Source organism: Crocodylus porosus, unplaced genomic scaffold, assembly GCF_001723895.1.
Source record: "Crocodylus porosus isolate Cpor-Errol unplaced genomic scaffold, CroPor_comp1, whole genome shotgun sequence".
Classification (NCBI taxonomy): domain Eukaryota; kingdom Metazoa; phylum Chordata; order Crocodylia; family Crocodylidae; genus Crocodylus; species Crocodylus porosus.
Window position 1 is genome coordinate 42275542 of NW_017728947.1, and position 14059 is coordinate 42289600.

The window sequence follows — 14059 nt, forward strand, 5'->3', positions numbered from 1 at the left end:
ACTCCTGGTCAAGCTCAGGACTTTGAGTGGGAGGTCTGTAGTAGACTCCCACCGTTGTGTCCCCTGTGCCGAATTCCCCACGAATTTTTACCCAGAGGGTCTCTAGCTGTCCATGCCGGTCGCCAACATCAGCTTGGGGCAAAGAGGAAGGGGGCAAACTCAGAAGGAAATTTTAAGGGCACTTGAGCAAGCAGAGTATGCTCTCAAGAGACAGGAATGTCAAGCCTCCACATGCTAATTACTTCTGTTTCTCCAAGATTCAATGCATCTCACATCCCATCAAGTCTGGATGGGGACACACCAGTTTACCTTGGCTCTTACTCCTCACCAATTGTTCTGGCAGTTGACAAACACGCTATGCATAATTATCATCTGTGTCACAAATACTGAGCCTTGCTCCCTTCATGGGCACTTCGGGGACCAGCAGCAGCTCACCTGTCCCTCACCTTGGTGTGATCTCTATCTGTCCCTTACCTGTCTTCTACTGCAACTCCAGGTCCTGGCCTGGCTTTTCTTTCACTCACCCTCTGCCAGCCTGCTGTTCTGCCCTTGGCTTTTGCCAAGTCTTACTTGTCCAGGAGCCCATCCTCAGGCCCTGACTTCTCCCTGCCCAAAGATTTCATTTTTACTCTGTATTTTCTTATTCTGGGTCCAGCCTAGCCCTGCATCAAACCCTGCCCATGTTCTGGGCCTGGCTTTTCCCTGTGCCAAGGCCTACCAAGCCCCTTTTGAGCTCTGTGCCTCAGTTTCTCAACTTCTACCATGAACAAAGTCTTTTTTTTACATTGCAAAGAGGCTGTGTGTGAGAGCATTTGCACAGCACTAGAGAGCAGAATGTTTTATATAAACTGTAAGCATTAGTTTTATTAGCAAAGCATGAAAGATCTTGCCTGGGGCCAGTAGGGAGCTTCTCCAGAAAAGTGCCTCCAGCTTGACCAGAATATTTTTCTAGCCCTTATGATTGTGAAGGTTTTCCAAATGCAACCCAGGCATGGCATAGCATGATGGCATCTACCTGAGTCTGCAGACAGATGGCACCAGTACTTCTGCTGCTTCAGGTAAAAACTAACCAGAGTCTAATTGGCTTTTATGGCAGCTTTTCAGATCCTTATGGAGAGCAGTGAACCTTAAGGGGATGTGTTTCACTCTGTGGATATTTGTGAGGCTCTGAGCAGCAAAAACGGGGGTACAAGGAAGGAAGATAAAATGGAGGTGGGCAATGAAGATCTATACCCACAGCAGCTGTGGGGTTCTTGAGCAGAAGGAGGGACCCTTCCATCCATCCAACAGATGAGGAGACTTCATAGGTATCAGACATCTACAAGGATGCAGTGCTGATAGGAGAGATGGAGCACTCCATATCCTTATCAACAATCTGAAAGATCATAACAAATATAACTAGCAAGGTTTGCAGGTGGCACAACAATTGGTGGAGTGATAAGTAAAAACACTTCAGCTCCATAAAGCAATTGGGATCACTTATTGTACTGAATTCTATTGAGCATCATGCATTTTAATACAACAGAGTCACATATCTAGGAGGTCATACTTTGGGGATGGAGGATTGTATCCTGGAAACCAGTTGCTCTGAAAAGACTCAGGGGTCAGAATGGATAATCCACTGATCAGTATGATGCAGTTTCTAAGACAGCAAATGTGCTATTTGGATGCATATGCAAAGACTCTTGAGTAGAAGTCAAAGGCTGAAAGGTGTTATTACCACTATATAAGACAGGGGTAGGCAACATTTTTTCACTGGAGTGACAAAAAAAACACAATGTCTACCTTGGAAGGTGCCGGAGTGCTGACATGCCAGAGCCCAGAGCAGCTGTTTGCAGCCTCCCACCTGCAACCAGCCCACAGAGCCCAGTCTGCTTGCAACAGGGCTTGCAGCCTCCCAGCCGCCTGCTGAGAGCAGCCTGGGCTCTGTGGCTGGCAGCAGCTGCTTAGAGCCCGGGCTGGCAGTGGTGGGCCAAGCAAAATGGCCTTGCTTGCCATGCTCGGCACGTGTGCCGGGGGTTGCTGACCCCTGATATAAGACATTAGCAAGACTGTCAGTGAATGCTGGGTCCATTTTTGGTGTCCACATTTTAAAAAGGATGTTGACAAGCTGGAAACAGTTCAAAAAAGAGCTACAAGAATTATTCAAAACCTGGGAAATTTGTGTTGCAGTGAGAGGCTAAAGAAACTTAATGTAGTTAACATAGCTTATCAAAGAGAAGGTTCACAGGCGATTTGATAACCATCTTAATCACTTCCCTGGAGAGGTGATATCTGATGGCGCAGGGATTTTTATCTGACTAGGCATAAGCAACATCCAGTGGTTGGAAGCTGAAGCTGGACATGCCTAGTCTAGAAATAAGGGCAAAATGTTGACAGTGAAGATAATTCACAACTTACCTAGGGAATGTGATGGTTTTTCTATACTTTGAGGTCTTTACTTGAAGCTTGGTGTTTCTGGGAGATTTGCTTTAGTCCAACCACAGTTATGGGTTTGATGCAGAAATCACGTGGTGAAGGCTTATGACCTGTGTTACTCAGGGAGCCAGACTAGTTGTTTAGAATGGCCTTATTTAAATCTATGAAAAGTAGGTTTCAGAGAAAGGTACGTGAGAGGGGTCCCAGAACCCTCCCCTGCTACCAGAGTTGGAAAGAGAGTTGGCTTCTCTCTAGACAGTGAGGCTCAAGCTTTGAGCTTGACAGGTTTAGACCTCAGAAATATCATCAGATGTCTCAGAGCAAGGAGTTTGAGAGGTGGAAGGAAAAAAATACTACATAGAAAAAGGAGGAGCAATAAGGAAAAGCAGAAGCTGACACAGAAAGCAGGAAGAGATGCATTGTTATCTAAGAAAAGAGCTGAGGGAAGTACAGTGAGGCCAAGAAGAGAGCAAAAGTGCAGTTAATCCCAAGGAGATGAAGCCAGTTAGCTAAAAGGCTGTTAAATAGAAAGTTTATCAGCAACACCTTGTGGTTCAGGGTAGCCCACAATGAAAAGTGCTCATGGCTTGTTTCCCTGAAGCAGGTGGTGGGTTTGAAGATGGGGGAGGGGGCTGGGCAGGTGCTCTCTCCTGTGATTAGTACACTTGGACTCTGCTTTGGGTTGATGTTTTTCAGCTTATTGCTTTTCTTGCAACAGGGTCTTGGAAGTGCAGAGAGCTCACTGGGAGCCAGGGTTTTGCCAGCCTTGAGGTGCATTGCTTTGTGAGGGGCTTGAGGCACAGTACCCCTAACAGGTTTCCTGCTGGGACACTCAGGTGGGGTGGCTTTGCCTTGCTCCTAAGCTTGAGGGATTTAACTTTTAAAGAACATAGTGGCTGTTGCTGCTCTTCTGACTTCCTTCCACTCTTCTAAAGGCCTGAAATGAAACCAGCCTTACCTCCTGGTCTGGGGCAAGGCAGTTATGCTCACAACTGTACTGTGCCCAAAGCTATACATTTGGTCTATCAGAGGGAAGAGGCATGTGAAGGGGCATACCTCCACGGTGCCCTGGGCAGACACTTATATGCATTTCTGAATGCTGTGCTGGCCCTTTAAATGTCTTTATGTACATGAAGCAGACAGTTCTCTCACTTGCAAATAAAAGCAGCCGAACATCCCATTCCCACTGGGGAGTGTGGCCTCTGGAAGAGGTTGGCTGGAGCCCTGAGCTGTAACTCACTAGAATGGGCAGGGACATTGCAAGGGCAGAGGAAGGTGGCTGAGCAGAGCTGGTATCATTGGTATGGTAACTTGATTCCCATTTCCCCAGGCAGCAGGTGATGGGTGAAGCAGGAGCTGCTATTGATTAGGAGCCAGGCTGGCTGGCTGGCTGAGAGAATCCACATCCCAGGCAGAGCGCAGGGCCTGGCACCATCTCAGATCTAGAGGCTATTTTTTTTCCCCCAAGACAGCTGATTCCATCTATTTTTAATGAGCTCCCCTAGATTGCGCAGTGGGGAGAGGAGACAGCAGCACAGGCAGCCACAGGCTCTGAGCTGGGGCAGGCTGAGGGGCTACACACATACCCTGCCTGGCTCCTCCTCTCCCTGGGGGGAAACTTCCTTGGACTGTGTTGCTGAAGCCCCAAGGAAGGGGTTCCTTCTAAATGCATCTGGCTTTGAAAATGGAGTCGAGCACAGAAGAGGAAAGCTGGCTGGAGGATCAGTGGGAGAAATGGTAGGGACCTGGCTGGGACCGGGGAGTGTGTGTGGGATGGGTGGGGGGAACTTCTCTGCAGGTTTATATGGAAAAGACAGGAGCAGCCCAGCATCTCTGGGTTCATCCCTTCCCTCTGCCTGCATAGCAGGAGAGCACTTGGCACAGACCAAGGTGCAAAGTTTATCAGCTACGCATGCAGCTGAAGGGTGTTTGAGTACAGAGGACACCAAAGTAGCCTGGACTGCTGGACCCTCCCCATCAGTGTCAGTTCAGGGTCCATGTACTGGCAGCCCCTCAGTGGCTGAAGCATTGAGGCAGAAGTGCTTGTTGGCAAAGTGTGTTTTTTAACATTTTTAAACAGAAAGGAGGTGGAAGAGCAAAAGCAGGGGCCGGAGGGGAAAGAGGCTAATAGGGAAGCCTCACTGGGGAAAAGAAGCTTCTTGGGGAGCAGCTTGAAGTTTGCAGTGTCCCCAGGGGTTGACCCAAACCCTGTATGTCCCAGTGCCAGGCACAGAGGGTTCACTGCAGCAAACAGCCTTCTGTATGCAGGCCTGTGCTTTGCCTGCAGAGGCGGTCCCTGGGGAGGGGGAGTTGCCCCGTGTCTGCTCTTCCACCATCCCACTGGGTAGTGGGGGGGTGCTGCTGAGAATCCAGTCCTGCAGGGCTCTGAGACCTTCCCAAGAAGCTGCTGATCTTGTAAGTAGCCCACTTGGTTTAGCTCCAAAGAGGTCTCTCTCCTTCTCTCTTTCTTTCTTTCTTTCTCGGGCAGGGCCCTGACAGATGGCAGTGTATGAGATAATGAGCATTAGTGGCATTTCCTGTCTGACCCCACTGACCCATGTAACCAGAGAAGAAATCGATTTCCACTCTGAAAGACCACCGTTAGTGTCTTTTTCCTTCCCCCACTTCTTGATGGAGGGGCCAGCAGTAGAGGAATGCAGGGCCTGATTCACCCTTGCCTGGCACCGAAAGCATTGCCTCCACTCCAGTTCCTGCCTGTTCTGTGCAGACAGGCACAAGACAGGGCAAGGTGGCACCTTAGAGACTAACTCATTCAGGGAGGCATAAGCTTTCATAGGCAGCAGCTTACTTTGCCAGATGCTAATGGCTTTTCTCCTTTGCCCTTCACCAAGATGGACCCTCCTCCATTGCCCTGCTGGGCACTGGTAGGAGGCTGCGTATCAGAGGGGGAGTGGAAGGGGGCTGGATTCTATGAGGACAGACTCCCTGGTAAGCTTATTACCCTGTTCTCCCCACACCTCTGCTTCACTGTGCCTGGTTCTGCAAGAGTGGACCGAGCACAAGGTGATCTTTCCTTCTCTTCACACCATCCTTTCCCTTGCGGTTTTTAGCAGCAGGGGGACAGGTGTTTGTTCCCAGCTACACTGGTGTTTCCGGGGAACTCATCAAGGATGTGATTAGATGGTTTTCTGGCCTTGCAACTCTGGGCATTCCAGGGAACTCACAAGGCGTTAAGAAGTTCTCTTGACCATGGCTGCTGCTGGAGCATCCATGAGCAACGGGGATCTAAAATCTAGATGAAGGGCATGGATCATGTAAGGCATCCCCTCATCCTTCTCCACTTACATTACCTGGAACTCTGACCAGTCCCTGTTCTGCTCTTCAACATCCATATCCTTTGCTTCTGTTTCTCTCTCTCTCTCTTTCTCTCTCTTCTGCTGTCTGAAAACCTTGTGCCAGCTGGATCCAGAGACTGGCTATGAAAATGATCTGTGCAATGAAAAAGAACAGATTTCTGCCCTGTCTACCCATCCACAATTTTCACTTGCTTAATTAAACTGTTTTGAAAATGATTTGACATTTAAACTGGTGCATACCCTTGTGCAGACACTCTTTCACTTTATACTCCTGAAGCATAAACTGTTTTTTCTACCATGTCATGCTGAACCACAAGAATCTACTTGTGGTTCCTAAATCACACTGAAGTGTGTACACACAAAGCAGCATCAGTGGTTCCTAAATCAGTGTAAAACCTCACCTGTAGTTATAACTGTGCCAACTGGTATGGAGACAAGGTCTGAGACTGTTTAGTTTTGAGAGTTGATGAATATGGAGGCATTCTAAATAATGACTGCTTTACAGCAGAGAAACTGGGAGTTCCTATCCACAGTCTGAGAATATAATGGGGCATGTAATTAAATGGAGAGGCAGCAAGTTTAGCACTGCTGAAAGGAAATACTTTTTAAACCACGTAAAATTTGTGTGTGGAACTGACTGCCACAAAATACACCTGCAGCCCAGAGCATCAGAAGGTTTGACCCTAAAGTGGATAAAGAGAACATCAGTAGTGTTATTAGAAGGGAATGAAAATAAAGGGAAATGCTTAAACACTCTTACTTTTGGACTCCCAGATGTTAGGAGAAAACTTCCTCTGTGGGCAGGCTGCTCCATAAATCTCTGTGTAGATATCTACTACCTTTCTGTTGAAGGATTTAGCATTTGTCACTGACAGAGGCCACTGGTCCATCAGTTCTGGGCTACCAATGCCTTTGTTCTTTATATAAGGTCTTGACCCTAGAAGGTTAATTCTCTGGTCCTGCCCAGCTGTGCATTGGTGGGGACAGGGACAGGTGAAAGTATGTTCTTCCTGTCCCACCTCTGCCCTACTTTCACTCCAGTCACCACTTGCCTTGTTTTTTTTATAGTGGATGGTTACTACTTGGTCCTAGCAGAATTGTGTATGGTAGCTTTCATTCTCCCTGGAGACCACAAGGCCCTGCCAGGAGACTGTGGGAACTCAAAGTCACCGTTGGCCTGGCTGTGTCTCTAAGCTTCTGATCAGATGCCAGTACAGTGTACCCCACACCAGAGCGTATGGAAGGGGTACACTGGTACAGTTCCCCACCAATATGCTTTCAGAGGTGGCTTCCTAGGCCCTGCTGATGAAGAGTGTTTGGGCATTAAAGTGCAGCAAACTCTAGGAAAGCGGGGATCCCCCAGGCTTGCCATGCTTTGACTGGATCAGAACCTGGCACTGAAGGAGGGGCAAAGCTACCAGGGAGGGACCTTCATCCTGCTCTCCTACCCCAGTTACGCTGCTGCCTGCTGGCATGTACCCAGTTCCGTCACCTGCAGTTAGCCCAGGGCTAGGGAATGTGGTACTGCCTAGCAGAGCCAGCTGTGGGTGCCTTGAGAAGAGGTTATGGTAATGACCCTTCTTTCTCTCAGCTACACATTGCATAACACTGGTTAACTTACCCAACTAGGATCCCCATGGCCTGAGGCCCTGACAGTTCCCCCCCCAAATTGTCTCCACTGCCCAGACAGCACTGAGGGCATTTCCCAACAGATCAGATCTGTTTGGCAGTAACTCCATGATCTTTGTCTCCACCAGGCTCACCCACGATATCAGCCTTGAGGAGTTTGAGGATGAAGATCTCTCTGAAATCACCGATGAGTGTGGAATCAGTCTGCATTGTAAGGACAGCCTGGCTTCCCGGGTAAGCACACTGACTTCCCCTGCAGATGCTGGAGGTGGGAGAAAGGCAGAGAATATCCCACAAGGAGCTAGATTCCCAGGAGGAGCCACGTCATCCACTCTCATTCTGAATGTAACTAGCCTGACCATTGGAAACTGCAGGTCCCTGCTTGCTTGGACCAAGATGGAGCTTAGCAACTGGGATGTGAAACATCCATAGGCTGCATCTGTGTGAGGCATGAGGCTGCAGCAGGCTGTGCTGTGGAATATTGTGGACCCGATGCAGACCCTTTACCCTCCTGGCTGTCCCTCCCTCTGTCACTTGTGCTGATGCCATTTCTTCCCTACATGATGACCCTTCCTTCTCCTTCAACACCAACACAAAACTCCATTTTCTCCACGCTCAGTCAGAGGGAGCTCACACTCTGTCTGACTCTTCCACACTTCCTTTTACTCCCCAGGCTGCCTCCTACCACAAACACCTTAAAATATACTGCATGTAGAGCCACTGCAGAAAAACTGTACACTTCTGGCTGATACCCTTGTGATTCTAAGCTCTAGCATTCTCTATCTGCAATACCATGCCTGGGACTCCTATTACTGTGCTTTCTTGTCACCACAGGCGATGGACTGTGAAGCAGAAGGCCAGGGGCCAGTAAGCTGTTGGGAACAGGCACGGGGACTCTATTCATGGAATAAGGCATTATTTAGCTGCTCCCCCCCTGCCCCCCAAGAGCTTGCCAAAGACAAGAGCCTGATTCCATGCAATTGCCATACTAGAACTGGTCAAAAGTTGGGGGGCAGGATTTCAGTAAGTGGGATTTGAAGGGACAGAGAATATGACAGACAGTGGAATAAGAACACAGGACTTGTCACCCTGACTAAGATCAGCCCTCCTAGTGTGGTATCCTGTCTCTAAAATCGCTCATACTGGCTTCTGAGGAAGGTTTGAGAAACCCAGCACAGGACAATTATGGAATCCCCTGTTCAGAGCAGAAGTTCCCCCAATACCTCATTGGATAGTACTTAGCTTGTGTCTCCCAATGCAGGGGCATTTGTGCCTTATATGTTCCTAAACCCTGAGTAATGTAGCTTTGGATGTTCCCATTATCCCTTTACATATTCATTCTTCAAAAGTTCCCAGTATATGGGCAGAGTGACAGAGCAGTTACAGGCAAGTGAAGGGGCCAGGGGCAGGAATGGAGGTTGGGAAGAGTAATCTTCTGTGGGGTATAGAATAGGGAGCTGAGGTGATGGAGAATACGGAGCCAGTAGGAATACTTATGTTCTCATTCGTAGTGGGCAGTAACAGGACAGTCTTCATAGAGAAGGCCTGGACTGCACTGATGCTTGACTCTGGATTTCCATTTTCTGCTGACAAAGCAACTTAGCCAGAGTCTGGTAAAGCTGCCTGAGATTCAGTCAATACTGGAGTGATGGAGGATGGGAAAGGACAAACAACATCAGAGGATGTGTCAGCCTCCTTCCTGACTACCACAGCAGCAGTAGCCAAGAGCAGTCTGTATTGCCTGCACTCTTTATATACAGAGCACAGTGTTCTCTTTATCTGGGCCTGGGACCATGTCCTGCTGTGATGGTACTGTCCCAGTGCATTCTGCATGGGCATCACCTCTGGAGCATGTGGGTCCTGAAGCTGGTGCAGAAGGCAGTTGTTGTCTGCTTATGCACCAGGACTTTGCTGGGAGTATGCATAGACTGCTCCTGGAGGATCTCCACTGGGTGGAGATTAGTTTCCAATTAGTGTATGAGGTGTTGATCTGGACCCTTCAGGCCCTAAAGGCCAGATTTGCAATGGCATTTAGTGCTGAAGACAGAGGGATTTTCAAAAATGCTTTGGAGCTTCCCCTGCCTGTGCACATTTGTGAACCTCCCTAGGTAGCTCCTGGCAGCTTTAGTCAATTAAATGCCTACATGTACATGGCCCCAAAGGGTTGTGGGCCTGATTATCTGAGCCCCACCACTCTTCATGGTGTCCTGTGGCAGCTGAAAATTGCTGACCTGTCTGAGCTGTGAACTTCTGTCAGGGGATTAGCACCCTTCAGCTGTGAAGCTGATACCTTCCCTTCCCTCTGGGCCTGAGGCAGCCCTTGCCATCTGACCATCAAGCTATGTTGAAAGGCTCAGGTGCAAGTCTTAGGGAAGAAGGTTTGATAGCATTGCTGGTGGTGTGTCTGATGGATGAGGCAAGGGGATTTCCCTGTTCATCAGGGATTAGACCTGAACATTGTGTCAGCCCCTGGACGCAGCAAAACAGGTGTGATATGAAAGCTCCAATAACCCACTTCCTGAAGCAGGAATGTGTGTCAGGTGGAACAGAGGTGTGCTGGCCATGATTTAATGTGTTAAACCTCAGCAGGGAGTTCAGAACAACAACACATAACACTGCCTGCCTATCCCATTGACTCACACATATTCTCGCACACAGGAGCAGGTTACAAAGGCTGAGCTAGACAATATATCAGGGCTAAATCACAGCAGCATCACTTCTGTGTTCACTTGAGGCCTTATTTTTTTTTGTCCATTAAATAGATGGTGCCTTAAATCTTCCTTGGTCAACACTGAAGAATAACAGGTGGAAAACACAGACTGCTGGTGAGCCCAGGGAATCAGCAAGCAGATTGCCAGTTTTGGATAAAAGTGAAACTGGCTGCTATGAGGAATTAGATGAAATAAAAATGGCTCCTCTGACTCCAAGGTATCTCCAACATGTAAATCCTCCATCAACCTTAAACATGCTGCCGAATGCCAGTGAGACCTGGAAAGGGTTCAAACTGCAGTTTAAATGGTGTGTTAAAACCATGGGGTTTACTAACATGGAGAATGAATGCAAAATTGCACTGGTTTTAATAACAGCAGCAACAGTAGATGTTTGCAGTGTATTCTATGCTATGGAGAAGAATGCTTTGAAGAAGAAATTGGAAAGATGTAATGATTGTTGTGTCCCTGGAAAGAAAGAGAGAGATGGGCAATGAAAGAGAGAGAGTTTGGATGAGGACCCAGAGGGAAAGAGGAACGATGGAGGAGTTGGTCACAGCCTACAAAATAAAAAGCTGGCCTTGTGGATTGAAATATCCTCAGTAAGAGACTAAATACTTTTATGGTACAGCAGTAACAAAGTATGTGAAGAAGGCCAAATACCTAGTATTTAGAAAGACTAATACTGAGTCTATATAGTATTTATTATGTCATATTTAATATTTAGAAAATCAAGTTTTTCTAAAATGCCCAATGATTTGGGGTGCCTCAGTTTTGAGGGCTGAAGCTGAAACACTTTAATTCAGTAGAGCCTAACCTGTTTTTCTCCCTTGGGCTGGATGGACAATATTCAGTCCATTCATGGGATGGATTCACCCAGGGGGCCCAATCCAGTGCTCAGGGCAGTAAGGCAGGGCGCAATCCGGCCATGTGAGGGGGTTGGAGACTGGTTTGGCCCCACAGGGGAAGGTGGCACGGCCCAGCCTCAATCTGCACACAGGGGGCAAGGGACCATCTCTGGCTCTGATCCAGCTGCATGGAGAATAAAAGGGAGTGTGGCCTGGCCCCCATCAAGTCCTTCAGGGCTTGGGAATTTGGCATCAGGGAGATGTGGCAGTATGACTCACTGCTGCTCCCCCGTCACCAAATGTCCTGACCCCTGGGGAAACCTGTGGGCCAGATGCCATGGCTCTGCAGGCTGTATTTGGTCTGTGAGCCAGAGATTGAGCACCCCTGCTTTGCTTTTCAGAGGTCAGATAGTTTTAAGGTATCTCAGTCTTACTAAAAATAAAAGGCTAAGGAAGTGACTGCCATACCAAACCTGGTTGGCTGTCAGAAATGAATATAGAGAATACCAGAAAATGTCCAGAATATTAAAGGCAAGGCAGGTAGTGATTCCTATACAAAAGGTTGCATAGCATCTGATGAAATAGGCTGTAGCCTATGAAAACTACTCTTTTCTGAATGAGTTAGCCTTTAAGGTGCCATCCTGCCATGACTTCTGCTTGACACTTAAAGTGTTAAGATAATATTTTCAGTTGCTTACAGCTTTGCTACACTAATTATTTGATCTGGTGTTTTTTTTCATTCTGAGTATCTGCCTCCTGGTGAAATTTTTGGGAAAGGTTTCAGCCAAAATAGATCAGCAGTTTCTGGGAGTGAGGTTAAGGGAAAATGCATTGCTTTACCCATTTAGAAAAAATTCCCACATCTTTTCACTGATAAACTTCAAGTCATCCATGGTTGAAGAGACTTGAAAACTTGGAAGAAGCTACTTTGATATTAGAGAGATCCCTTTAGTTAGCCCTCTAAAATCTTCCCAAATTTGGCCAGATTTTGTGAGTGCGTGAAAACTTAGTTCACAGATGCTTGGTAGAAATCCGTTAAAAGTTCTGCAGCCGAATTCTCTGAAGACCTAATGCTCTAATCCAGCCCCTATAGCAAATGATCGATGAGCAGACTAAGCTCACGGACAGACATTACATTTATAACGTTACAAGGCTGCATGTAAAGTCCATACAGGACTACAAAAAGTGGGTGTACATATGTGTACCCTGCCTGTAGCACTGCAAAATGGTGCAAGCACTACAGGAATGTTCCTGTCTGAAATGGGAATTTCTCTGTAGCGCTGTGTTTTGTAGTGTCACATATAATGTCTGTACAGTTATGTTTCACCCCAAGGGTCTCTTCCTTAGAAAACAGAGAGAGAGCAGCAGGCTGCAGAGCACTCCAATGGGAAGCAGAAATGCAGCGCAGCAGGACCAGGAGTTGCTGCTCTGCTTGCTGTAGCAGTATCCTACAGTGGCAACTGGGACTACTGCTGGCCCCAGGGTGGCAGGTATGGTGCTGCCTCACCTATCACTATCAGTGATCAGCTTCCCACCCCATTACTGGCAGATTTCCTAATCGCCCTGTGCTTGCAGGAGAGAGCAGACTGCCAGTGACCTGGCTCCTCTGAGTGGGAGCAGAGAAGCAACCTCCTACCACCCCCTGATTGTAGAGCATGCGTTTGTGGAGATTTTGTAGTGCTCCAGCCAGGGAGCTATACATGAGGGTATGCCCCTCTTAGTTTTTGTAGCGCTGCAAATGCACATTTGCCCATGGTCTAAGTAGACATCATCCCAGCATAGTTACTAAGCATGCTCCAGCTCAGGGCTGCAGGACCTGAGCAGGACTTCCCATGCAGTTGTTTTTTCTAGGTGTTAAGGATGGCAGTAAGATGAAGACTCTAAAGCAGAGAGATTGTCTGCCATGTGCTTTCAGTGCTTCCCTTTAGTGGTGAAAAGGCAGCATGGAAGAGTAGGAGGAAACTGTCTGACTTGACTGTAGAGGGTGAGGCTGCAGTGGGCAGACAGAGGGAAGGAACTGGATATCTCTCAAGTATATAGAGCCATGGGAGACTAGGGGGAGAGCTGAGGGAAAGAAGCTAAAAAGAGGGTGGAGGACACTGGAATGAGGAACCAGGGTTGGGGTTTGAGCTGGCACATAAAGATCCAAGCTGGGGATCCTGTGCCTGGAACAAAGCAGAGGTCTTTGGAAAAAATATGTGATCCCAGAAGTAGAAAGTAGAAACCATATTGTAATGTAGCCACACAAAGGTGTGAATTAGGGTTGCCTAGGTAACCTTAATTTAGGCTTTTTCTAGCTTTGCGATGTAACCTTCTCTTAAGGTAGCAGTTTTGGTGTAATAAGCCCCTTTGCCAAAAAGTGCAAGTACATCAGGAACGAGCATGGGTTAAAAGGGCAAATGTGAGGATTTCTCCAGGGAGGCAGTGCGCAACAAAGAAAGAAGCCTCACTCTCGCAAGAATGACAATTAAAGTTATTAACAAGTGACATATATGGGACATACAAAATCACTTGGGGAGTATAAGTGAATGTGATGACAGAAGCAGCAATAGAGAAGTTTCAAGGAAGTACAGAGCCAGAGACAAACAGGAGAAGGTCAAAGAGCTTTCATATCTAATTCGAGGCCTGGCTGAATTCATAAAGGCAAGCTGGGAAAATGAGAGCTTGTAGAATTTTATGGACAAAGCAATCAGGATGTGGTTTATATACATAAAAGGGGCTTAGTCCAGTCAGGAGATGTATGCCAAAGAAAGTCACAGTAATTTGTAATAAACAGAGTAGACATGCAAAGGCTATAGCATCATATGAAAAAGTGTTCACAGGACAGGAAGAATCATTTGGTGACAGATAATTAGAGGAGGTCAGACTGGTATTCATGGCCAAAGAAGTACTCAGAAAGAGGCTTAAGAAAAAGCTGCATCACGTGACCAACAGACAACACTTCCTATAACAGGAGAACTAATGGAGAGGGTAGAGGCCTTCCTAACTGTAGAGTCACAAGGGGAAGAGTCTCAAATTTGGTGTTGACCTCAAGGAGCTGAACAAGAACATTGCAACAGGGACATTTCCATTTGCCTGCTAGAAATAAAGCATTTGCTGAGATGGCAGGAGCCAAATTCTTTAGCAAATGGGAGGCATC

The 14059-nt window shown here is 47.4% G+C and overlaps 1 protein-coding gene across 2 annotated transcripts in view; it reads left to right on the plus strand.

The window, feature by feature from the left end:
• MAPK8IP1 (mitogen-activated protein kinase 8 interacting protein 1) overlaps positions 1 to 14059 on the plus strand; it is a 58222-nt gene that overhangs the window by 8556 nt on the left and 35607 nt on the right. For both annotated transcript variants that reach the window (XM_019551854.1, XM_019551855.1), the window contains exon 2: positions 7493 to 7598. In XM_019551854.1, the coding sequence (XP_019407399.1) occupies positions 7493 to 7598 (106 nt within the window). The remainder of the gene's footprint in view (positions 1 to 7492; positions 7599 to 14059) is intronic.